At 39.8% G+C, this 27,407-nt stretch overlaps 1 protein-coding gene across 1 annotated transcript; it reads right to left on the bottom strand.

Moving 5' to 3' along the window:
- Positions 1-215: 215 nt before the first annotated feature.
- Positions 216-27,407, bottom strand: nf2a (NF2, moesin-ezrin-radixin like (MERLIN) tumor suppressor a). Its single transcript, XM_053326210.1, has 16 exons — positions 27,294-27,407; positions 25,925-26,050; positions 25,652-25,774; positions 22,668-22,751; positions 15,661-15,729; positions 15,386-15,468; positions 13,360-13,435; positions 12,305-12,439; positions 10,971-11,045; positions 10,697-10,810; positions 10,377-10,499; positions 9,741-9,958; positions 7,920-8,025; positions 6,108-6,226; positions 5,367-5,526; positions 216-350 (listed from the first exon to the last, which is right to left on the bottom strand). The coding sequence occupies exons 1-16, from the start codon at positions 27,405-27,407 to the stop codon at positions 300-302; spliced, it is 1,776 nt and encodes a 591-aa protein (XP_053182185.1). The 3' UTR covers positions 216-299.

Here is a 27,407-nt window from a genome sequence, read left to right as displayed (position 1 = left end):
ATTTCACACACTTCCCCTGTAAACACACACACTTCATTGTTTTTTTTATGAATCCCAGATTTAGTGCAGGAACATTATGCATGTATCCTCTTTTGTGTGAACACATAAGGCCCCTTGGTGTTGGTGCAGAGCGAGACAGCAGTCTTTTTTTTTTTTTTTTTTGGTCTGTAGTGTTTATAGTGGTTTCCAGGAAGTAGAGCATAAGGTCTTGTAGTGTGGTCAATTATATTTACTGACCAGGAATGTAGAAATGACAGGTTCTTGGCAGTTGTGCATCCCGACCTATGCAGGTATGTAGTTTAGAGTTCTTCAAAGAAGGCCACTCTGGACTTGGTGCTTTGTAGTGTTAGCTGTGGAAGAGACAACAACAAAGGTCTGATGAGGCATTCAAAGCAAACAAGAAAAGACTATACTGCAGTAGAGTGAGCAAACAATAAGTAACCAAATGCAAATCTGTATTGGAGACTGTCAATGAAATCATCACAAACCTTTCTGCCATATTCAATCCTGTGTATTCACAATGCAAACACCGTGATCATTTAGCCTAGCCTAGTCTATGTGTGGATTGTCAACAAGCTTGCTGGGAGAAAGAAAACTGCCAAAACTTCACGTTTAAGAGTTCCCCAGCAGTTAACAGTCCATCAATGTATATGAGTGCAAGTTGTGACACCTTGGATGGGTTTCTTTTCATGCAGGAGCGCAGTGCTTGCTGTTATTTGAGCTCTAAAATCAAGGAATTTTTTTTGTGACAGTCTGTTGTGCTAGGATTCAGCAGGGTTTCATAATTCAAGTTTTCTGAACTGTGGAGATAAATGTAAGTGTTTGTTTAGTCCACGTCTGTCCTAATGATATAATATCAGTAGTGGAAGATGTCTTACTAATAATAAGTAATAATTTACTCACAGAAAAGTAACAATACCACGATATACAACTACTACATTACAAGAAAAAGTAAAAGTACCCATTATACAGTGTTAAATAATTAAATCTTTTTTTAACATTATTATTGATACATGAATATGTAAGCATGTTCTAGCTGGTTGTTGTGAGGCTAATTTTAATTGCTTTATGCTGCACTGCTAGGTAGTTTAAACTCATATATTACAGTTAATAAACTTAATAAATGGCGTAAAGTACTAAGTACAATATTTACCTCAGAGCACGTGGCACAAGTGGCAAACACTGGAAATGCTAAAGTAAAGTACAGATACTTCAAAATTGTACTTACACTGACTAAATGTGTTCATTTTCTCTCCGTAACAGCTATTGTGTACTGTGAAAAATTCACTCTTCAAAATGTTAATCATTTCATGTATGTATGTAATAAAAAATGCATTTATGTAATGTATGTAATATTAAATGATTATTGCAGGATTATACATTCATTGGTCATGCCGATTGAGATTGATGGCATTTTTGTAAGAAAATATGCTTTTCCAATTAGTCCCACCTAAAAGGCAATTGTTAGCTATGGTAAAAAAATGAACACCAATTAAAAATGCATGTAACAGCGTACCTAACTTGTTATCTGTAATTCTTATGAAATTGTATACATTTGCATATCTAATCAAGTCATGTCTGATGATCACCGAATTGAATTTAAAAAGGCAGTAGGAATCACAGCCCATTCCTGCAGGGCATGTGATGTGGTGGTGTTGTTGTTTTCTTCGGCTAATCAAAAGACTAAGTGATCATAAAGAGAAGATAATTGGAAAGTATTTGTATACTTTGGTGTATTTAAGCAAACATAACCCCCAAGGTTATTCTGTTAGTAATGAATCTCGGATGGTATGTGGAAGCATGCAATGTTTATACTTCATCTTCATTTACATCAAACAGTGAAAACAAAAATCAGGCTTAATTAAAATTTACAACTGATCCTGATGGGCAAAGAAATCAGTAAATTCCCCAGATTCTCCTCTACTGCAGAGTAGGAGCGTCAAAAATATGAGTCTAAATTGAAAAATCGATTGAAATGAGTGTTTGATTTCGACATTGGAAATAACAAGTGGGATCAGTAATTCTCCCTGCCTACTTGTGTGTATCCAGCAGCGTCTAAAGACAAAAAAATTCAAAGACATCACGGCATAGCTTATTGACGCCTTTGCCACTTGGAGTCGGAGATGATGAAGAACAAATTTAACTGGAAAACCTCCCTGCTTTCCTGAAGTTGGGGGAGCGACATTTTGCCTTATACGTGAATTGTGCAATGAAACAACAAATGCGTCGTTGACAGAAAACCTACAGTTTAGAGGCAATGCTACACACTTCAGTAAAATTGGACATATATTGACAGATTTGTGGATCTATAACGAGAAAAGAAACGTTCTTAAAACACAAACGATGCCTCTTTTCTATCGCAGAAAGATAGACAATCACCTAAAACATCATTTTTACCAAAATTAGCTGTCCTCTAAACTGGACAAATATCATTAGTCGGTTGTGAGACGAGCGTGCAGGGACCGTCTAAAAAATTCCAACACTTAATGTCCTCACCTGGTACCCTTGTGCCATCTAGTGGCTCTATGTGTAACAGTTTGTTCCAAATTAACCAGTGAAATAAGTCACTGCTATTATATTTTGAATCAATTATTTAAATTTGCATACAGCCTCAGTGCAGTACTTTTCCCTCCAAAAAACATATGGCAGTTATACCACACTTGATACCATGTAGCCTATCTTTTTTTTTAAAGATTTATTTTGGGCTTTTTTGCCTTTATTTATACAGTTAAGGGCGTAGACAGGAAACAAGGAGAGAAAGAGGGGAATGACTTGCAGCATAGGTCCCTGGCTGGATTCCAACCAGGGACTCTGCGATTATGTAGCATGGGCTCTGTCCACTCGACCACCAGGAAGCTCCAGCCTATCCCAGTCTATTGTTAAAGAAGAATTTGAAAATGTAAATGAGAGTTGTCAGGGTATAAAACCAATGATCTCTTTATCTTTATAAATCAAATGGTCTAACAAAGGCAGAGCTTTCAAGTGTAATCGAATTCGAAAAAATCGAATCGAACCATGACCTTAAAATTGAAAATCAAATCGAATCGTGGGTTTGGAGAATCGTGACATCCTTACAGCACAGACAATCAAACAGCTAGGGAGAGCAAGATGGGAGGAAGATCAATACCAGTCCGAGAAAGCAGTGTTAATTGTTTTTCTCTCCAGGTTTAAATGAGCCAGTGATAGATTAATTCAGGCCACTGGCAGTGCTTTAACCCTTCAGTGCAGCTAACCATTAGCTCATTTAATACCACGTAAGTGAGCACTATAAATCTGTTGGGCAAACTTTTCTCCTCTCTTGAACATCTGTCTGATAAGCGTATTAAAGCTGCAGCCAAAGTAAATATTAGAAGAGAGATGAAGGAGGACATTTTGGGAAATCTAGGTTATTTCTGGGAAATGTATAGATGGGGGATTTCAGTAAATCCAAACAGAAAATGTGTGGGAGAGGGATGGATTTGCACCGTAATGTTTACCGATCACCTTCTATTGTCCCTGTTGACAGGCAGCCTGTACACTTGTGAGTGTGAAAGCCTGAGTGTGTGTTTATCTATGTCTGACTCTCAAGGATTGTATTAAACACTGCCCACAGTCTCCATGCTGGAAAGAACCAGGACTCCTTATTCAATATCTCGGGTATTAATGTTGTGAATGGCGCAGCGGTGAGCTATTTCCAGAGAAGAAATACCGTCTGTATGTTGTTTCGATATGCAGTGTAGCACAATGAGAGTAACACTGACGGTTGACCTGCTTTGTGAGCCACTTTACACAGCCTGGATAGACTGCAAAATGTAGAAAGAAAAGATTTTCCTCGCAGTGAAACTTCACACAGAATCGCTGCAGCTCTTGTGTTGTGTTTCAGTTGTTCAGAATGAGCTCATCTAGCGAGCCCGCTGCTAACAGAGCAGAACCTGTGGCCTGCTACAAGTGCACAGGCGCTGGGCCGTGTTAAGGGGCCGTTCATTAATCATCCAGGGTGGGAGAGGGAAACTGGAGGGAGAAAAACTTTGGAGGTGAAACCAGTCCTGATGCCAGTGGCTCAGAGATCAGTGCTTTGTTCCATATTCCCTCTGCTCTTTTTTCCCCACCGTCTTTCCTCTCATCCTGCCCCCTCTCTGGTCGCCAACTATACAGTACAGTGCATTCTCAGCACTTCTCTGTGACTTAGCCATTTTCAAACTCATCCTTTGAACATTTTTGGCCAGCCTCAGCTCCAACCTTAAACTCTGCACCTCTCTGGGCAAAGCAGACTTTAGTTAGCTCACTCCCTCCTCACCGCACCTCCCCTTCCCTTCCCTTCCCTTCCCTCGCTAGCAAGACGAATGCCGGCCGCCTCTGGTTCAATTAAAGTGACACTTTTAACTTAGCTCCTTCTCCCCCTGCTCGCCATCCATCCAAATGACTAATCACCAAGCAGAAATCAATTAGCTCTCCCTTAACAAGTGTATTTTGCACGGGGAAGACGAGAATGAAGGAACGGTGGATTTTTTTTTTTTTTTTTTTGCAATATAATGTGCTGAATGAACACAGCTCACATTTTTATTTGATACTTTTACTGAAATTAGAAAGATACTGGAGTGGGGAGATAAAGGAGAAAGTCTAATCTGTCAGTTCATTAAAGGACAGTCGAAACAGACTTTTTATAACAACTCCACTACCTCTGACCAATCAATTTTGAAATATCCGTCGAGCTTAAGGAGTCTGTCACTTTTGTTTTATCATTCATTTTTTTTGTCATTTCATAAAATCACTTAGCCATGCTGCCATGAAAAGTGAGGCACTTTGGGTGAAATGAATTAGCCATTTTTAAATAGGAGTCTATGTAAGTCGCATACAAAAAAAAAATTCCCCCTCGGTCGCTCTGCAAGATGTTTAGGACCGGTAATCACTGTGTGCTCTCAGAGGTCATGGTAGAAAATGAATGATCGCTCTCACTCTCCCAGTGGAATCCATCAAAGAAGAAATTCGAGGCTGAAAAATGAACCAGGGACCAAGTGGGGACAGTTGCTATTGAGTGATGCTCTGACAATCAATACCCTGCTTTAAAATAACATGATGGCGAGGCGTGGCTGTTGTACGCAAGGGGACTATCAAATCTTTTGATAGGCAGTTATCTGAGAAATGATGTAAGATCAGTAATAAGACCCCATTTACACTTCACCACTGTATGTGCCCTGAGCTGATCAGACAGCTGTTAAATAGTTACAAAGCACTGAGACTTAAATGCCCTAACCCTAACCCTAATGTCAAATCATCTTAATGGGTGGATCAAATTTTAGTCCTGCTAACTAAGAAATGCTGACAAATATTATGTGTACAAGCTGGTAAGGTACTTTATGAATGCAAGCAGCCGAACTGGTAGCTACCTTTTTAAAGTTGCTGTGCTTGCTGGTCCCCTGCTCGGTGTTCTGGTTGTGAATGACGTCCAGAGGAGTCTCCCTCTCTTTCAGCTTTAGGCTTTCGATTTCCGTCTTCAGCTCATTCAGTTGCTCCTGCAGGTGCTTGCTTTTTTCCATGTACTCGACCCTAAATGTGGACAAATTGCAGGTTGGAAGTTATGTGAATTTCCCCTTTCAGCACCTTTGGCACACCAAAAATATAAATGTGAAAAATGTGCAACTCCATAAACAGCTAATCACGAATACTGGCTCCATCATCCTACAGCTTACTTGTTTTCATTTTATAACCTGATTCTAAATCTCTTCATTAACAAACCTGATAACTGAGACCCAGGTAATTAATTCAACTTCACCACCAGAATAATATTTCATCTAATGGTAGTTTTGCCTGTCTGCCAATCACTGACAGCAAGTAAGGAAAAAATGCCTGACTGCTGGCAGCTAATGCTGAGGGTCAATTTCCCCTCTGGACCCTTGAATTGAAATGTGCATACTAACTAATGAAAGTGTATAACACTGCATCAAGCATTTGCAGGCACATTTTAAAAGCTTTTTTAAATTCCTCTGAAAGGAATATTCATCAACCCCTTCTGTTGGTGAACAATTAAATCACTAAACACTGCAATCAGGAAAACTTGCATACAGAATGCAAATTCACTGTGACCCAAAACATCAGGCAGCATTAGCAGGGTCAAATCGGACACTCACTTCTCCTTTTCAATCTCCATGGAGAGGCGTTTCATGTCAGTATCTTTAAAGTCAAAGCTGAGGTTCTCCCTGCTGAAGCTCAAATCAGGAGGCATGCTGTCAGCTGGCAGTCCTGGGGCCTGAGAGGGAAGATGGAAACAGAGATCATAGGGCAGGAAGAAATGTTGATCGAATGACAGCCAAAAAGAAAGAAAGAAAAAACTGGGGAAATTGGGCAAAAATAACCATAAGAAAGGAAAAAGTTAAAACATATAAGAGTAGGAAGGTGGTAGTATATCAGGGAAAAGGAGGAATGCACAGAAGAGATATGTGAAATACATGAACATAATGTAGATACAGAGAGCAGTTAAAATAGAGAAAGAGGAAAAAAGATGTCCACTTTGATGGTCACATACCATGAACACACAAATATACGTTTAAGATCCTGAGCAAATATCTGAAATGCATTGGCCACATGCCACCTCAGGAGTGTGCTGGATAAGAAGAAGTGGACCTAATATACAATATAAATGTAAATCCACTGGTTGGCATGTGAATCCTAACTCCAGACATTCAACATAAACACGGTCTGGCAGAGCATGCAGGGCAATTTGACGATGGCCGAAGAAAATAGGAACGGAAAAAAACATTGTGTACTTGTGTTTGTGCAGACGTTTCTCTCATGAAATGATAAGTGTACAGCAGAGTGCCAGTGCCAGCATGTCCTGTGTATGTACTGTATCTGCACCAAAGTGTGTGTGTTTTGAATTTTCATTCATGAGCTGATAAGAGTGTAGTACTTCTATGGCCAGCATTTCAATGTGTATGTATGTGTGTGTGTGTGTGTGTGTGTGTGTGTGTATATAAGCAGATGACTGTGTGGTGTGTGGGTTTTTAGCATGTTGGAAGCTCTTGCGTAGGCTGCCTTATGTGCTGCATGTTCTTATGCAAGTATCTCCGGTTTAGTGGGGGGGGGGGGGGGGGCTACAGGACATTTGAATGTGTGTGTGTGTGTGTGTGTGTGTGTGTGTGTGTGTGTGAGTGTGTGTGTGTGTGCTGCAGTCAAAGTTAAACAGTCAAAAGTTTATGGTCATGGTGCATTTCTTATTTCCTTTCCAGTTGCAGCTGATAGCTCAAATATTATTTTTCTGCTTGTACAGTTATTTCCTGTTGGTGATGTATGTATGTATGTATGTATGTATCTATCTATCTATCTATCTATCTATCTATCTAGTGTGTATTTAATGTATTTGTTTCATACATGTGTATAAATGTACCTGTGTATCATGTGAGAGTTTTCCAGAGTATAAATATGTAGCTATTAAGTGTATAGACCTGTAACAACTCATGATTATTAACTTTTTGATTTACTTAAGACTATCACTTATTTACTTATTATAAAAGACGCAATAAATGCATAACTCATTCAGCCTAAAGTATCTATAGTATGTTAATAAATAAAAAAAACACAAGACATGTCCAGAGACCACAGATGAAAAATAGCATTCTTAGTAATGTAAATGACTTAACATTTACAGTAATGTTTATTAATGTGCACTGTCTCTGTCTATTCAATAAACCAATAAATAAGCAACTACTTCCAATTGAGGAGCTGGAACCAGCAAATATCACGTTGTTTTATTTGATAAATGACTTTAAGATAGCAACATTTTCATTTAGTTATTTCCTGCCACTGACTAATCAATTATGAGTTTGCTCTTGAATATTTATATCTGACTTTGTTAATTGATTTTATAACGGTGTGTTAAGTGTATGAGAGTCCAAACACCAATATGTGTGTGTGTGTGTGTGTGTATGTGTGTGTTCTGTTACCGTATAAACAGCCCTGCTGGTAATCTCTAGCAGCTTGTGCTTTGCCCTGCGCTCCGACTCTCTGGCTTCCTGCAGGTCCTGTTTCAGCTGCTCAGCTTCTTTGGCCCTGAGGGACAAACAGGCAGACGAATGCAGTTAATATTTTAATTCACCTCCCAGTCCTTCAAAAAGGAAAACAGAATTACCTCAATTGATTCCAAAATGATTATATTATAATTGCTACTTTGGTACTCGGCGAACCAGGAATGACACTTTGTTATTACCTAGGTGATCAATGTTATTACTCTGGCAGACAATCATTTCTAACTGCATTATTCCACCGTCCGGCATGCACAGAGATGTAAGAATGTTATATGCAGGTGATTACATTTCTTTTGATTGTGTTCGTGAACACATGCAGCACTTCCTTGTTGATGTGGGGGAGCTATGGGCCTCGAGGGCTTGAGTGGACGTAGTCATTTACATGTTGAGTGCCACAGGTTTAAATTTCGCTCTGGTTCAGAAAGTGCTCATCCAGAAATTGCAGTTACTGGCAAGTGCTTAATGCTACCTGTTTGAAATGATTGCCTAATATATTGTAAAGTAGATGCTGTGAAGTAATATACTTAGTATCTGTGTTTACTGCTTTCTAATGAAAACTACTTAAGTTCTTAAATGCATATCAAGGATCATTCCTCAAGTCCCAATCTACTTATCCGTCAGACCTTCAAAGAAATAAAAAGTCAACAGCAGATATTGTCAGTGCTTGATTTGAACAACGCCAGGAGGGATAAAAAAAAGAAATAACAAATTTGCTTCATAAGGCACAGCCAAAAAACACAGATCAGTCAGTCTCAGTACCTCCAGTGAGTTGTAAAAGAGCTGCCTGATAGTGAGTCCAACCATCAATCGATACTACTAACAGTTAACTAGCACAAATTAACTGCTGTGCCTCAGACCTGGACGGGGGGCTGAACAAAAGCTTTCTCCCTTTTTCCCCTGTGTGCAGCAGTGTGGTTGTAACTACGTGATTACCTGCTTTCCAGACATAGTGCAAAGAACAAAGCTTTTAAAATTAAATGATATTAAGCGAGTTTAAAGTTCTCATTCTTTGATCGAGCTATTTGAATTCAGCTGAGTAACCTGGCTCTGTGCTTGGAGTGTATCTGCTGACTTCTGTGCTGCTGAGCAAACAGATGGGCAGTAAAGTTATGGTGCTTTTCCACTATACAGTTCTAGCAATTCTCGGCCCAACTCGACTTTTTTTTTGCATTTCCATTAGAGATAGTACCTGGTACTTTTTTAGTACCTGCTCTGCTGAGGTTCCAAGCGAGCCGAGCCGATAGTAAATGTGTCGTCAACAGCCTGCCAGCCACTGATTGGTCAGAGAGTCTCCACTGGAAGAGTCATGAGTCGTCCCACACAAGAATCAAACCCGGCACCAGCGTTACAGCCATACGGCTCAATTTTCTTGCTTTGTGTTTGACAAAAAGCCACGTACATGTCCTCCATGTCCTCCATTGTTTATGTGTTTGTGTCGCATATTAAACAAAGTCATGGCACTTTCATGCAGCCGTGCTATGACGATCCCGCCCACGTTGAGTAGGTACTAATGTTAAAGGTCATTCCTGGTACCAAACCGAGTAGAGTCGAGCCGAGCTAGAACTCTATAGTGGAAAAGCGCCATCAGATGTGAGAATAAGTTATTTAAGTATCTAAAAATATTGTGCGTGTGAGTGTGTATGTGTGTGATGCGCAAAGACAAAGAATGTGGGTATAAGAAACATGGATGAGTGTACACTCTACATTCAGCCACCCGCTCCTCCTTCCTCCTGTCCTCACCTCCTCTCCGACTCCTCAGCCATCTTGAGGGCCAGCATCTCTGCCTCAAGCATCTTCTGCTCCATGAGCCGCCGCTCCTCCTGGCCACGGATGGCAGTCACTTTGATACGCTGCATCTCTGTCTCAGCCTCGGCAGCTTTCTGGGCCAGCAGCTTGGCTTCCTCCTCTGCGATCTGGGCCTTTTCAGCCAGCAGGTCTGCCGTCTGCTCCGAGCGCAGCTGGAGAGGAGCAGGAGGAGAGAGGAGGAGGGAGGGATAGGAGCAACATAAGTAGGAGAAAAGTGACCGAAAAAAGTTGAAAATTGAGGAGATGATAGGGAAATGGAGCAAAGAAAGAGATGAAAGGACAAATAAAAAAATATGTGCACAGTGAGAGGAGAAAAGAGGGAAGATGGGTGTAGAGGGAGGCATGTGCAAGAATACAGAAGGCGCAATTAATAGAAAGAAAAGAGGCGACAGGGGAAGAATAAGTAAACGACGAGAAAGAAGACCGGGGGAGATGAAGTGAAGAGGGAGGAAGATGGTGTGAGAAGAACTGAATTTGAAAAAATACTTTATTTTGAAACCTGTAGGATATGTGACTTTCTGTGCCAAGAAAAAGGTGAACTTCAGGTTCAGCTAACCAATTAAATCTTACCAAAGCCTCATTGGCCATGTGAGCTTCATCCTGCAGCTGCATCAGTCTCCTCTCCAGCTCATCTCTCGCCCTTTCTGCCTCCTCCCTGAGCTGCTTCTCCTGCTGCAGGCGCTGCCTCTCCACCTGTACAGCACAGGCGGGTGGAGTATGAATGAAGAGAAGATGATGTGGGTGGGAGAGAGAAATGAGTGGAGATTTGGGGAAAGAAAGAAGAGACAGAAGTCAATCGAAGTTTTCTTGAAATGTGAAATGATATGAGTGGAAAGAATGAATTCTGTGCATCTCCATCCTTTCTTCTCTAGTCCTCTATTATACAATACCTGTTTCCTGGCCCTCTCCTCCCTGGCCTGGGCTTTCATCTGCTGCACTTCAAGGGAGTCCACCCGCCGCCGTCGCATAAACAAGTCATGGTTCCCTATGCACAGCTGGAGGATCTGCACAAAAAAGACACAGTGGAGGGAACTTTTTTCTATTACCTGCCAAAAAGGTGGGTAACTTTAAAAACTCAAACTCAGCAGCCACTTCCAATATTTCCCTTAGAGTAATATTTCCTCACCACAGCAAAAACAACTTTTAACCTTTAACTGAACTCACCAGCTTGTTGACTCTCAGCCGTGAAGAGTTGAACTTGAAAACATTGGTTTTCTTGTCCAGAGGTTTGATGGTAAACTGAACAATAAGGACACAAGAACACAAGACTTTCCATTAAAAACATAAAAGAAGTAAGACACATTCACACTACTGAGCAATATGGTTGAAATCTGGTCAAATCTAACTATTTTATTAAAGGGGACGTATTATGGCCTTTTGAGACTTTTTTTTTTTTTTTAATACTTTATGATTTTGGATGTTAAACGGGAACATATTCAAAATGTTGCATGTAAGACGTAAGGTAGACTTCAGCTGGCTCTGCACACTTCCTTTAGCAATTACCTATACTTTCTCCTCATGAATATGTCATATTGTTCGCACATGGCCACAAACAGCTGTTCCATAGCCTTTGTTGCTAAGGTTGATCATGTTTGTCCACTCACATATTTCGGATTTGATTCTGGCTCAAACTAATGTATTTGAGAGGTTTCCATTTCGAGTAAAGAAGGAGAAAAAGAAGTGAAATCCTACTACTACTACTACTACTACTACTACTACTGTTTGTCTACGTAGCCTCTGGAGCCAAGAGACAGCTTCCAGAAGCTGGCCAATCAGAACAGAGTAGACTCCAGACTTAAAGAGACAGGAGCGAAAACAACAGAGGCTGAACCAGGCGGGGAGTTCCAGTCCTCTGAAATGAGGCCAACGCGGAAATAACTTAGAACTGCATTCTATCAAAAGGCCACCAGGGGGCGACCGTTTTGGTGTCAAAAGGACTTCCGTCTCAAGTCAATGGAGAATTCACCAACTTCTTACTTGATTTCTTACCTCAGTAAGCAGGCTACGTGGCTACGTTGTGATTGACAGGTTGATTGACCAATGTCCTCGAGATCCAGCCCTCGCAACCTATCGCAAACTTCCCACTCCGCCCATGGCCCCGCCTCATGCCCATATAAGTAAAATCCGTGTTTTTATTTTTCCCAGCATGCACCTGAAATTTTCAAGATGGCGCTGCCCAGATTCGAAACTATTGGCTTCCGAGCAGCAGTCCACATACCAATGGGTCATCATGGATGTTACGTCCATTTCTTTTATACAATGTGTGGGCTGAACTGAGTGGTTGCATGAAGTGCCAGAAGATATATAAGGAGTTTTGATATAAGGAGTTTTGATGAAACATGAAATAAAGTATTGCAGTATAGCCCCAGGATGATGCATGATATGTCCCCATTAATAACATTTTCTCCTGTGGATATTTACTGTATATCTGAAGATATGGTAATTGCAGATATGTATATATAATCTTCATCATTAAGTACAACAGCAAATTCTCTGACCTCTTTGTCGCTGTACGAGATGTTGCGGATCTCATTCCAAGGGAAGGAGCATTTAGGTGTCAGCCGGTTGTCCGGCTCGTAGATGTGCAGGCCCAGGGCGTCCACTCCCAAAAGAAGATCTGTTCCCTTTTTATTCTAAACCACATGGGCAAAGTAAACAAAGCTTTTTCTTTACTATCCGTCTGTCAAGGGACAATGAGCAGCTGTAGGATCACCCTACCAGCCAACATTCATTTGTACCTAAATTTGACAGAGGTGGTGCTGCAAAACAGTTTGTTAGAGCTGAACTGAACAACCTCAGTCTCAGTGTCTATATGCAGTCTGGGCTTGTTTTCTTGAAAAGTAATGTTACTGTGAATTACTTAAGCTGAAGTTGACTTGGTGGTGGTATTTCAAAATGTCTTGGCCTTTTAGAGAATGCATTGATCGAGGCCAGAGCCACCTCTAGTGAATTTCTGTTGTTAGAGCTGTTACAGGTTGGTTTTTTCCATAATGACTCATTTGAAAAGATATTCAGTGCCAAGAGGGGCCTTTTATTTATCTCAAATTTGTTTAAAAATGCTCAAGATTCAAATAATTGATTCCACTAAGGCCCAATTTTGAACAGAAGAGTCAGACTGCCATTCTCCCCATTTCAGTTCATAACACAATGGTGAAATTCTCACGCTGCCTATTAGCCCCTTTTTTTATTTAGATCCTGCAATACTGCTGCAAAAAAAGACTTGTAATTACACAGGCTTTGCTTTTTTTTATACTGAACTAAACAAAGCCAACATAATGCTATCTTTGTGTGTGATTTTAGACAGGAATAAGAGGCGTGACGTGTAACACATCAGCGTTGGCGTCTTTTGTGTATGCTGGCTGTCCCTTTTACACATATGTTGAGCCGGAAATGTGACTACCTCTGCTGCAGGCTTAGTGGTGGAACCCCATTCCATGTTGGTACCGTTTATACAGAACGCCGGGGCGGAATAACAGTGCAACATTGAAGAGGCAGTGTAAAAGAGGCTATGGGCTTACTTTGTAAAAGATAAAGCAAAGCAGCATTGACTCACCCTGATTAAAAAGTAATTGACGCCATACATGTCCAGGTCCTGAGCTATTTTTAAATACTCCATCTCAGCTTCATCCCTGGTTCAAAGACAGACAAAAAGAGAAAGAGATTGGGAGGGATCCAAAGGGAATGGAGGAGAGAGGGAAGGAGGGTGGGGAGGAGGAAGAAAAAGGGAGAGAGAGAGAGAGAGAAAAGAGAGAAAAGAGATCAGACCTTGTTTCTTCTGCTTCTGTGTGTAGCATCTGTCATGTTGTGGGATCTATAAAAACCCTGCACATAGCTCTTGGAAGGGTGACACATAAGCACAGCGCTGACACAAAACACAACTTTAATTCCCTAACAGGCTTTAGAGGTCACACTTGATGGAAAAAGAAAAACTTATTCTGATGCCTCCAAGACTCGAAATGCTGTGATAGAGAAAACAAATACATCAAGGTATTTTTTCTTCTTCCTCTCTTTTCCTGCAGCCTGGTTGGCAGATCTGTTGTGATTTTTAGGGTCAACTCAGCAAAAAACAAAAAAGAGGAAAATTAGCATACTTTAATGGCTGAGGAAAAATCAGGACATGTTGGCGCCTAAACTTTTAATAAGTTGCCGTTTGATATGGGTGGTTGGAAATTGATGATTTAAGCTTCATCAAAGTTTAAAGAGACAGGAGAACGTCGTGCCAAGTAAACAAATCTTAACTAGGTTGGCCAATGAATACATTCTGACTTTAGAGAGAAGAAAATGAGATAGTTAGGCTTGAATTATTGCTGTGGACTAATCAAGCTGTAAAAGAACATGAACACATAAAAAAAAGAAGGTTGGAATAACACAGAAAAATAAACGTTTAACTGTATAACCAGAGTATAAGTTTGACACTTGAGTTTTTTAGTCAGGATCAATACACATGGCGAAATGTAAAAACGTTGGGTGTGCATTCCAGTGGAGGCTTAGCGCTGATGTTAAATAATGTTCTGAACTATAATAAGGCCCCGCAGTGGGTATCAAGCTGTGCTCTGATGAATGTACTCTGAACCATCATTCCTTCAAACTGCCTTTGAATCCCATCCTCGCCCAAGTAAATGGAAGCAGAGTCTAATTTACTTATTCTTTGATCAGATATCTCCTGATTTAAATGAACATTTGACTGATTTTAGACTATTTTACTTCTGCAAAGCTCTTCTAAAGCCACTTAAGTCTAAACATTGAAGAACTCTGACTTCTGTATGTGTAGAAAACCATGTTTAAATTTCCCAATATTTTAGAAAAACTAGTATTTTGGTATCTAAAATACCAAAATACTAGTTTCTCATATCTCACCAGTTATCCCTCTCCTGTGCCTCCACCACTTTGATATCATACAAAACAATTAAAATGAAGTGAGTAAACCACCAAATAAAGTGAATGAAGCACCAACTCCTCTCCATCTGGTGGGTTTGAAAAGGCTATTGATCAGCACCAGTGACTTTATCAAGTACTGAGGTTTTTAGCTTTCAGAACTCACTTCAGCCTAAAATCTCCCCACCCACGGGAGTTTTAAGACACTCCACATCCCTCACACTTACTCCCTATCCATTTTCAGCTCAGTATAGTGCTGTCAGTGTAACAACAGAGCGACTGATTTTTATTCTCTGTCATTCTAAATTTATGAATGCAATTATAGCAATATTATTTTTATAGTCCTTTTTGCTATGATATATTTGCTCCTTATCTATAGAGCTCTTTTGCAGAATAGCTAAATTACTTTATTTTTTCTTTTTCTTTTGACAGTTCAATTAATTACACATAACTGATCCATTATAGGTTAACGTAAGCTGTGGGATTTTGTATTGGTGCATAAACAACAGAGGTTAACAAACTCATATTTTTTTGGAAACGGTCCCTCTGCTGTACAAATCCCTACAGGCATAATTTTATATTAGCTCACCAGAGGTTATGCATTATTTATTTCTTGTGAAACCCAGTTTTATGAATGTTTTGAGTGAATCCAAAACTGAAATTGTGCTGATCACAGTAGTACAGTTCAGTACAGAAGTTTTCACCTCGTTCTGCCCCTGTGCTCTGCGTAACATGCTGTGATCCTCTCCTCCCACATCTCTGCAGTCATCTGGTACAAGTTAATCACCTGAAATGAAGAGAGACAGGCATGAATATACATGAACCCAAGCACAAAATATACAGTTCATACTATAAGCTACATTATCATAATGCAGGTGCAGGCTTAGATAATAATGCAAAGATGAAAACATTGTTCATTTCTGGTGACAATAACAATAACATAACCTAGGGAAGTGAAGTAAACTCAGCTCTCACTCACTCTCTTTGGTAACAGTTCCTCCTCAGCCAAGAAGCCAGGTTTGTGGACATTGGGATCGTAGTCTCCATACTGTAAAAATCAAGTGAAAGTGCCAAAAGGTTTAAAATCACTATAAAATAATGACCACTATCCACCTTCCTTCTAATAAAAGGCCAGACTATGTCTCTCCTGGGAGCTGTTCATAAGATAAAGCTGCAGCAGCGGTAAGAAGAGGGTGTCGTGGAGAATGAATGGTGGTCGGTCTACCATCAGGTCATTAACATTCACCACACATGCAGTGGCCCAGTTGTTGGGTGTAAATGATGCTATTAGAGATATCACTGAGAGAGGACTGAGACTGATTTATTATCATCACAGAGCTGGGGCACAAATAATATCATGTATGAATGTGTGGCACACAGGATGTTTACATGTAATTGTCCACTTAAATGTGTTATCTTATATGTATGCACTTTACCTTGCATGTTTACAGACACCCACCATTCAATTTAAAAGCATTTCTATTTTTGAGTATGAAAGTTATATGATCATCAGCAGATATACAACCCTGTGGTCTTCAGTTGGCAGTAATGATGACTCACTATTGTGTTATCCATTTCTTCTCTCAGGTAAATGTCACATATGCATTTATCCAGTTTGTCTATTTAGTGTACTGTTATGCATTATATAGTATGTACAATAGTTTGTTGTTTGTTAGTGGTAACTGGAGCTCACTTGGCATCCTAAACTGTGACTACTGTATATGTGAGATTAAATATTAGTTTAGAGTGTTTTGTAGTATTTCTATTTGTTTTATCTTAACAGTTAATAGGCTATATACACGGATGATTAGAGACAGAGATCAGAGCCAGGCCCCAACCACTGATTAACAAACACTCTAGTTTACCGTTGCTAAGGCAACCAGGCAGCTCACAGAACATGAATGAGAGATATTTTATTGTTGATATCATAATTGTGTGACTGAAGGTATAAGAGAATAAGATAATTGTTTTATACTGGTATGGGTAAGAATTGTAGATGAGCACTTTCAATATCCTTATATGGAATCATTTTCAATAGCCCACTTGTCTATTTTATTTTGAAACTCTGTGATTTTGATATTATATTGTTCTCATTATTGTTTCAGCTAAGTCCAGATGGCAGTTAACACCTAACTGAGTAAAAGCACCGAGGACCAGCCGACTCACTCGCTCACTACTCTGCTTTCCATTTATTCCTTTAGAATAAGTCATTTTTAAAAAAGCGTAACCCCTTGAGTCAGCGTGCGCTCTATGGGTGTAACATATTTGAAGAGCGATACGGGGTGGATTAGGCATGACTGATTGGCAGCGGGGGAAATTTCCTTCGGGCTCCTGTAAAACTGGTGAAGCACATGAATTATGAATGTACTGTCACTACAATTTATAAAATGGGCTACGACTGCACTGCTGTATGCTCCATGGATGCTTTTTTTTTTTTTTTTTTTTTTTTTACCATTATCAAATCCAATTGTATATATTTCCTTGGTGCTGTGATTTATTTTATTGTTCATTTCTTGGTTGAAATTGAAGAGGAAATATTTTGATATGAATAACCTTTTCACATTTTTCCACAGCGATGTCAGAGCACTGAGGTATTAAGACACAGTGTTAAGGAACTATAACATTTCATGCTATTTAAATAATTTGACATCTCTGCACTTTGAGTAACTTAAAAGTAGTAAATAATCTAACTTCATCTGTGTTTCATATTTATAACTTTCATGTATGAGATAGATTCACATCCTCAGAGAACTGCTTTCATTTTTCAGTTTTTTAATGGCAGTCTCGAAAAGGGTCAAAGCACTAAAGTGACCGCAGTAATACTTGAACCCTGATAGAAAATAATAGGTTTCAGAAGAAGGAGCCTTTGTCTGTTTAACAATGGCTAAAACCAAAAAAGCGGTATCTCATCTTCTTCTCATGAATTTCTCCATCTATGACTATTGAACTTTTGGATGTACCGTGGTGTGAAGTAGGTAGGCCAGAAATATTTAAGTGGCCTAAATCGCCTGAGTCTGAGAATGACCAAAAGGTTTCAGATAGTCAAAAAAAAAAAAAAACCTTTCTGCTATCTAGTGTCTTTGTAATCGCACTGAACATTTCATTGCCCCTTCACCTTCAGTCAGCTCATAAATGCAAGACACTTAAACCAAAACCACGTCTTTTGATGTTACATAACTTTGTGTTTGGAGGAACTGAATCATTATGTTCTCAAACAATGGGAAGAGATCACAAACACATTTTGCAGCACATCAACGAATGTACATTTTGGCCAATTCAGTCAGTCCGGTTCAGGCCAGTTTTTGGCTTTCAATCTAGTAATCTGTGTCTATAGGCTCACTTTTGTGTTACATTCCTATTTCTATTATGTGTTTTTATTGTATAATATCATTGTCAATAATGGTCAGCAAGCAGAACTGAAGTGGTCTGAATTTAATTACCACAACATACTGACTGGAACACCATTTGCAATGGAGTGGAGAAGCTGAGGCACATTTAATTAGATCCTTTTCCTGTCACTTTCCAATCCTCACAGCTTCTACTCCCTGAGTTCCTCACCTATTTGTTTGTAACACCTATATAATTGATGACATATAGTCTTATGGAGGTTATTATGGCATCAATTGAGAATCAGCTCAGGGAGAAGCAGGGGTGGCATTTTGATACTTTATGATTACACATCTTTCTTCCAATGATTTAAAACAATTGTCAGAGGACAACCAGGTGTCAATATTTTTCACTTTATAATTATCACCAGCAGCACAGCGATGATTACTGACTAATGGATATATCCTGGTCAATAGAGCCCTCTTCTAAATTTTGTTATGTGTTTCTCACTTTGGAGGACATTCCAATAACACAGTACAATAGTGAGAAATACAGGTTTCCCCTATCTAGACTCTAACATGAGAAAAGCATTGTAGTTTAAAATAGACTTTATGACACCACTATGAGGCAAAAAGTGGGTAAGAATACACCAAAATAGAAGTGACAAAAGATAGTGGCTGTTTTTGAACAACATGTTTCCAAATGATTTCTAACATTTTTCAGCTACACTGCATGCCTTTTTAAATTTGGACTGAATTCAAGCATCTCCCCAGCTACACAGTCAATTTGTCAGTATCGTTTTCTTTCCGTTGCTGTGTTTTATTGTCCTCCGTGTTAATCCTGACTCACCCAAGCTGTGGTGAGCATCAACATTAATGAGTCATTAACTTACTCTCGTGTCAACGCTGACAAATTCCAATTCTTCTCATTATTTAATAGCGTATACGTGTGTACCGTGGCATCCTTTTTTTTTTTTTGCTTCTCCCAAAAATGTGACATGCTGCCTTAAATCCAGTTTAGGTGAAAGTCTTGTTAAAGTCACCTGTTAAACACAATGATTCCCACCAGTGTCATTCATGCCTTTTAGCTCATCATATGGCTCCCCACTCCACTGGACATGCATCTGTCCGCCCCCCAGTAGCTCTGAGGCTGAGAGAACTAACCTCACTCCTCCTCCGTGCCTACAGTGACTCCCTCTGCATTTTTCCAGAGCGGCTGTTTCTTGAATTTCCCTGTCAACACCTCCTTGTAGCGCTTGCACCCACTAAGAATACAAAGCAGGAGGGACTGAAACCTCTGCAGACCCAATGAAGCTGGACTTATTGCCTCAAAGCGTATGCATAGAAATAAACATAAGAGAACTTAGTTTGGTTCTTATATCTGAGGATTTTGAATATTTCATACATTATTCAAGCTATTTCTGACTTTCTTGGAGTTTGTTTATTTCATGTCTTGGAGAAGGTTGCTGTAAAACATGTAGAGAGCGATGTCAGAATAAGTAAAGTACTTGAAAATTCAAGCGTAACTCATCAAAACACCTATTTACTTTAAAACTACATCAAAGCTTCTTTTTGTGTGTAAAGGAGAAAGCTTGTGTTAGTTTAGTTAGATCTGATGCCAGACAGTGTAAGTCATGACTGAGACACTAGATTATGGTAAATAATAACACATTTTTCTTAATGAAAAACATGTCGTAAATATGTCATAGTATTCCAGAAATAACGATGTGACTATTGCACAGTATGAGAAAATGATTGATTATGATAGCGATACATAAAATTCCTCCACTATTCATAATTCCTATTGTGCCCTCACGCTCTCTCTTTAAATCATACAAGCTAATGATGGCTTTTATGGCTTCCTACTGTGTTTGTTGTGAATTATACAACACTTTCTGCTCCGTCTGGAAACTGATACACACACGCTAATTCTGTAAGGAACTGTCCGTACCTGAACAGAGCTCTGATCCACGTTACGGAAAAAAGAAAAATCTTTTAAACATTAAAAGCTGTCTTGGAATACGCTTTTTCCCTCTCCTCCCTATTGCTATCTTCAGTCTGGTGTAATCATGATTAAAGATGAGCCAAGGGTACCAAAGTAGATCCCACAGTGTGACATACTCCACTTCTCAGTCTCCGCAGTGCTTTTTTCACAAAAACAAGTCATGATGAGAAAAGAATGAGGGGGGGAAAAGTCTGCCAAAAACCTCTCAGCAGCTGCACTGCTAAACAAGTACCGGTCTACTCTACACAATGCAAATTCACTCATATCGGCTCTAATCAAAGTGGACTGCTGATTAAATGAAAACAGATTGCGGCCCCGTACTTTTTTTGCCGTTTCCAGATCCAGGGAGCTGACAAATCTCAAGCTGATTTGCTGATTTTTCTTTATCCACAGTCTCTGTTAACCTAGGCGTGTTAAATTGGCATGGGAAAGGCGAGTCTCTGGAGGCTCAAGGCCAAATCTTTGAGGTAGAGCTCCAGTCTCACTACAACCTGGCTTGTCAGTCTGTCAGAAAGCTGCACCTCACTCTCCCTATCTTTTTCTTAGGGAATGCAGAGAGATGGGATCCTTCAACCAAAACGACTGAGATGGCTTCAGGTTTATTAAGAGATGTTTTTTTTTTGTTTTTTTTCCTGTGGAGTGATTTCCACAATGATGGATCCTCAAGCAATAAATCAATTAAATGTTTACAAAGCACCTTTCCTACTTTCATTTATAAGGCATTCGAGTACTCATAAAATATGCTTAATGCATTGCTAAATAATTTTTAGTGGTGGTGTGAAAATGAGCCAAAATAAAACAAGACTAGGGTATAACATAGTTTCCAGCTGGAGTGTATGATCAGTGTGTAAAACTGTGGTCAATTTGTTACAGGGACAGTCAGTGATAGTGTCTATAATGTGAATTCCTGGATATTCATTTACAATTTTCTGTAATGGTCCCAGTCATATTTGTTGTTTAAGTGTATTGAAGTAGAATACCATATGACATAGTTAGTTAACAGGGTATAAATACAGTTTATACTTTCCACTCACATATTACTTATTCTAATTCTAACTAATTACATATCTGTTAACGCCCCCCTGCTCTTTCATCTCTTTTACTCTGCAGACGCCTCTTGTTTTTCACTCTGCATTGAGTGTTTTGTCAGAGTGATTGTTATTTGGGTTGCTTTAACTGATCCTCTTCGTGCATTTTTCTGGCTCATTCCCAGCCAATCATCACGGAAGCTGCAGTGGAAATTGTAAATGAAAGTTTTGACAGCATTTTGGGTGCAAATTCAGGCTCATCTCCACCCAATTACTGCAGTTACAGTCAAATCAAGCGCACCTGCAGAGCAGCTGCCCCACACTAAACTGGTAGAACAGCTACATGAGTCACATGTTTTATCTGCGAGACTCGTGTTTAAATGCTGTTGTTCATCATTTGTGATGTGAGAAATAAAAAAAAATGTCCTGGTTTTAGTTCAGTTATAAAATTCAAACACACAGCAGAGCATCTCTCCTGCTGACTGCTGACAGCACTGCCAGCTGAAGAGTCCATCACACTGGACGGTAGAGGAGGAGACAGTAGAGACGCCGCTATGCATCTCTGCAGCATTAAACACTGGAGCTAAGAGCATCAAAGCTCCGAGCAGGTAACACAGCAACTCTGCATCATGGTGCTGTCCTCCGCCTCCATCATCTTGTGCCGATTCATTTTGAAAGAGCGACGGCCAACGAGGTAACTCCAAAACTGGGCAGGATGTGATGTAACTTCATCACTTACTCATTCACTCACTCAAAGAGAAAAATGTGGTTATTGTGCTGGTCCAGCCAACAACATGACAACTAAATGATACAATCTGAGCACAAATGACAACCGTGAACACTTCCATGTCAAAAGCCAGACAGAAAAAGATCATTTTTACAGTTGGGTGGGAAAACATCAACATATCTGGGTTATCTTGATTGGATGTCTGCATCTCCTCAAATATGAGGACTGACAGCAAAGAAAAACTGTTAAATTCACCAGCGGTCTAGTACAAAGTATGCATACCTGCAGATGCAGCTCGACGCCTCAGTAAAAGCTGTTCATTTGGCCTCTAAGAACAGTTCTGCTGCATAAGAGTGCTTTGATTTACATACTGCCAGCATTTCAGACATGTAGCCTTGTGCAAGACTGTGTGGTGTTTTGAAAAATAGCAAAACAATTAAAAAGATTCTATACTCAAAACTAGGACCTTCATGTGTGATGTGTGCTCTTTTGGTTCTTATCAGGACACAGACGACAGAGATCAACTGTAGCTGATTTATGGCTTTTCATTGGGAGGGCGGATACGACAAGATAACAATCGTCAAGCCCGCTGGTGATGAACGCTGCAATCTCTCTGAACTGTTTTAACAGAGATTTGTAATATAATGTAATATTTTTCAGATGATGGAACAAATAAGTGAAATGCAGTCTCCTGATGACACTGGCAAGAGGAAATATATTTTTAAAAATTCTGTCCTCAAAATGAATCCATGCAGAGCTCTGCTGGTTATATGGTTTATTTTGAAGTCACAATTTTCTCGAGTGGCTAAAGATTTAAGATGGATTGAAGGATAAAATGACTGCACTGGTGGGGAAAATAACCAAGAATGAAAACACAGAAGTTCCAAAGAGACCACTTACCTTGGCGTGGACGGCATAGGAGGCCAGCAGCACAGAGGCTTCAGGTGGACAGTGAATCTCCTCCTCAAGGATCTTATTCTTCACCTGAGGAGTTATCAAATATAATCAATTCTGAAGCACTACCAATTTTGCCATGAGTGTTGCAACCTTAATACCAAAATCCTCTTTCTTTCTTTGAAGCTTTTAAACACAAAAATCAATTCAGCAATAACCGTGCAGCTAATGTAGATTCAGAGCCTTTTACTGTACTGTAGCTTTTCACTAAGAGAAGCTTTTGACTGTTATATGCTGTAATGGCTCCAAAGACATTTCCAGTAAGGCTGAGAATTTAAGGTAAACTACCATCCACATTATTGCATCTCCTCTGTATTGATTTCCATAAGAGAGGCAAAATCATTCTTGAGAGATAAAGAACCTGATTCAAAATGAAAGGTGTTCTCACTTCACTCAAACACAATGAAAAAAAAAAAAAGACTTGATACCTTTTGAGAGGAGAGTGACAGTGCAGGCTAAACTGACTGACAACTTCCCTTTTAACAGCAAGTACTTTACTCCCTCTATTCCAATTTGACAAATAGCGGACATATATACAGTGTACCAATTTTCCGTAGTAAAGTTATTATATTCTCCAAACCGGGAAAATAAACTTCCAACTACCACTGCTGCAGTGTGCTGGTACTTTTTTTCATCTCAGAGAAGTCTGGAAACAGAACCAACTGTGCCAAATAAATATTGTAAGACTTACGAATCATAGCCACATGGGGACCTATTAGAAACGGAGCCAGGAACTATGTACCTAAGCCAAGTGTATTTCATATGATCATTAGCTGTTCCAAGAATATTAGCTTGCAAGTCACTCCGTAGAGCATAATGACATGACAGAACACAAACGCCCTAGAAGAGCTCCAAATCATCGCTAAAAGGAAAAACACCACCCTTTTTTTTTTTTTTAATAATCCATCTTATTTATGTGCTCCGGTTATAGATGGTTCTTTCACTGAATCCTCTGCAGTCAGTGAGAGTGACAAATTCAAGGTTTAAGCCCTCCGGTTTATACCTCAAGGACAGAGCGGTTCATGTTTACAAAATGTTGACTTAACTGTCATGGATCACAGTCATAACAGGAATCCTTAAAAAAAATGTGCGGCAATCCCCTTTAACAAGCTCCAGCTCCAGATTACCTCCCTCGGGACTTCCACTACTCCTCAAACCAGGTGTCACTATCCCCCCCCCCCCCCGAATTCCGTCACCTGTCAAACTAATTGAATCGCCAACTTTGCACAGCTGCATATAGGAAAGGCTGTGTGAGGTTAGAGGGGTTGATTCGGCTGTAGTTATTTAAGTGGCTAATTTAATGCTTCGAACCTTATCATTTGTAAAGCCAATCACGCTTGTCTCCTCTTGTTTCCAACTAACAAAAAGGTGTGGAGCCGGAGGTGACAGCCCTCTAATCGTGGGGCGCGCTAAGAGGCTAAGAGGCTGCGATCTGCTTCACAAATGAGACCATGTTGTTGCGAAGATTGCCGGCTACAGTGACGAAGAGGTGCGTGTGTCTTGTTTGCGTAAGTCGTGTGTATGTGTGTGTGTGTGTGTGTGTGTTTGTATCCGGGTCGGTGATCATTTCTGATAAGCGCTAATCCAGCTGTCATGGCTGTGACACTATCTGAACAGAGGCCTGCTCCCGACATTACAGGAATTAATGAGAGCAACGTAATAAGGAGACAGATGATGCGAGGCACACGGCATACATATTCTTCTCCCCCTTGTAACCGTGGAACATGTCAACCGTTGAGCAATTTGTCGGCTGTTGTCTTTTTATGCACCCCCCCCCCCAAATACATAAATTGCTTCCAGTGCCTCATAACGGATTAAGGACAGAAAGAGACTTTTTATACGCCTTAAGTAGATAAGTGCCTCCATCCAAATGTTGTGGAACATAAGCACAACTCTGTCTAAAGCCATAGAACTAAACCAGCACAGAGGCTGGGATATGACGGGGACTATGAGGGACGAGCATCCCATGGAGAATATGTCATTAACTGGGCCAATAACTGAGCCCCTTAAAGCCTAATTGGTAATTGATAAATGTGACCGGTAGCATTGGACGATGGGAGTCACAGTTACAAATCTCATCTCATGCAAGGGGGAACGGTGTGGCAGGCTCTGCAGGAATTCCCCAGAGAGTATTAAGTGGAGAGAAAGGGCAGCGGTAATATGTTGTGCATTGATTCCACATGGCTGCACACAATCAGACTGGGACAATGGAGAAAAAAAGTGTATAACAGAGTGCTCGACTCAACAACTTGTCAGAAACTCAAGGGTGCCCCCTGTTGGCTTTGGATCAGTATTGTAAAGAAACTGCAGATGCACACACAGCATCAGCCAAATGCCTGGTGTGCAAGGGTGAAATAGGTGAAATGGGTTATCCTGCATCTACAGAGCAATTTGAAGGAGTCTTTAAGTGTTAAAGATCAATTGCCGCCTATTTTTTCTCCCCCATTATTTTTTTAAAGCAAGTCATTTTAAGATATCTATTTCCTTGAAGAGGTGGCACACACTTCTGATTCCTTTTAAAGCATTGAACACAGCGTCCCTGTGAGAAGACTGTGATATAGGGAAGAGGTTAAAACCAGACTGCAGAGTCTACAGCTGTGCTAGCAGCTCTGTGAGGTTGTGCTTAGGCGTAGCAGGGCTTTAATGCCAATAATGACAATTTTAACAAGCTGGTGTTAAACAGGTAGAAAGATCATTTTAGATTGGATTAGGATAAACAAAAGCATTGGACAAACAGATTTTTTGGGAATGGTGGTGCTAAAAGAAAAGTCTAAGGACCACCAAAGTAATTAGGACTAAAGCCAACTCATTTCAATCCAAGTTAGCTTGAAAAGAAGAAAACTAAGCTCTTAATATCTAGATGAGAAACGAGATAGAATTGAATGTATAATGTACGGTGACAAGAGCACAACTGCATTATGTCCAGTTACCTGAAGGAAGAAGAGATGCTGTGTGATATCTTGCACAAGCTCCTCTTCAGCATTTTCTGGGTAGAACTTGGCCAGGAAGTGAAGAGTAATTGGCTCCTCTTTCGGTACTTCCTGATCCAGAACCTGCAATATTGGAGCAAAGAAGTCAACAATTGCACAGTGATGGGAGGGGGTGCGCGTTCCGTTTTCATAGCTTTTATCATCTCTGTATCCTTTTTTTTTTAACTTGCATGTAGTTGTTAACAAGACGAGCATAATGTGTGAATAACTCACCTTCTTTTCCATCTTCAGCCAGGCAACTGTGTCCTTGATATTGTACTGAAGCCCAAAGAACCACGTCTCCCTCAGTCCCAGAGTCCGGCACACCAAATCAAAAAGGTCTTTTCCCTTCCACTTATTCTGCAAAGCATAAAAGTTTTATACAATAAATGCTGAATTATGAGAATATGTTACTGTGAATTCAGTCTGCTAGAGATGAATAACATGTTGTGAATGGCTACAACATTCATTTCATTCACTGGCTGCCCCAAATATGAATGAATAAGAATAGACACACTTAATCCTTCATAAGGTTAAATATTTACAGCCTTAACAGGGAGCTATACATGTTTTCTTCATCCAGCTAAGAGCTATGTGGGAGGCATATCAGGCACACATATCCAATTTAGATAGCTTTCATCTCTAGCCTCAGAGCCAACTCAGGGTGCGAGCTACTGTCGAGTGCCTTCAAGGCTGGCATGAAAAAACAAAAAAAAAAAACGAGTTAAAACAGCAAGCAATGAGCATATCAGCTCTACCATGTAGCAGAGACGGCCACAAGGGCCAATCCCAAAATTTCAAGGTTGAAGAAAAGTGTTGTTTGTATGACCTTTCCCCGTTAAGTGCTATTTACAAAAACCCCATAATTGATACGGTTATCATCCCAGCACAGAAAATAGAAACCTGCAACTAACATTACACCGCTCTGTGTAATTAAATTACCAACTGCAAACTTTGGCTGGGTTCCTCCCCTTTAAGTACAGACATGGTGCCTGCAAGTCATTTTGATGCTTTTCATCGCCCAAGTCATATATGTATATTTATATATATATATCTCTATAAACCATAAACCCTACAAGAGGGCCAAGAATATAACAAGTACAGGATGAAACCAGTATGAATGAGAAGGTTTTTATTTTTAATTGGCACTGCAGGGTGATGCACGCTGTATTTAAGCAAATCCCATACTGCATTTAGCTTTACCACTAAAATTTTCTTTACTCTATTGCAGCATAAGACAGAGGTGAATTATAACAAATACGATTATATGGTCCATACAATAAACTCACTACTTCACAATTGTTTTGTGTGTCCATAGGTCCTTGCTGCCATCTACTGTCAAAATAATGAAACTCTCATATAAATCATATAAATAACTATCATCACTACACTTATAAACTACACTTACAGCCATTACAGATTTCTGACAAGTGAAAAAAAGACTTAAGTTGTTGTATTCACAATTCACATGGACTTAGTGTTGTGGATATGAAAAAGTAGGATAAACTGAATGAAATCATGCCTCTCTCTCTCTCACACACACACACACATACACATACACACACACACACATATATATATATATATATAATATTATACATACCTCGCAGCTGAACTCCATATCTGACTCCATTGTGCAGATCCTGACGTTGAAGTTTTTTGCTTGTTTCCTCATCAATGAGTTAAAACCCATCTTCGCTGCTAGTGCGCTTGCCAT

This window comes from Scomber japonicus, chromosome 9, assembly GCF_027409825.1.
Source record: "Scomber japonicus isolate fScoJap1 chromosome 9, fScoJap1.pri, whole genome shotgun sequence".
Lineage (NCBI taxonomy): Eukaryota > Metazoa > Chordata > Actinopteri > Scombriformes > Scombridae > Scomber > Scomber japonicus.
This window is presented reverse-complemented; position numbering and strand designations above follow the sequence as displayed.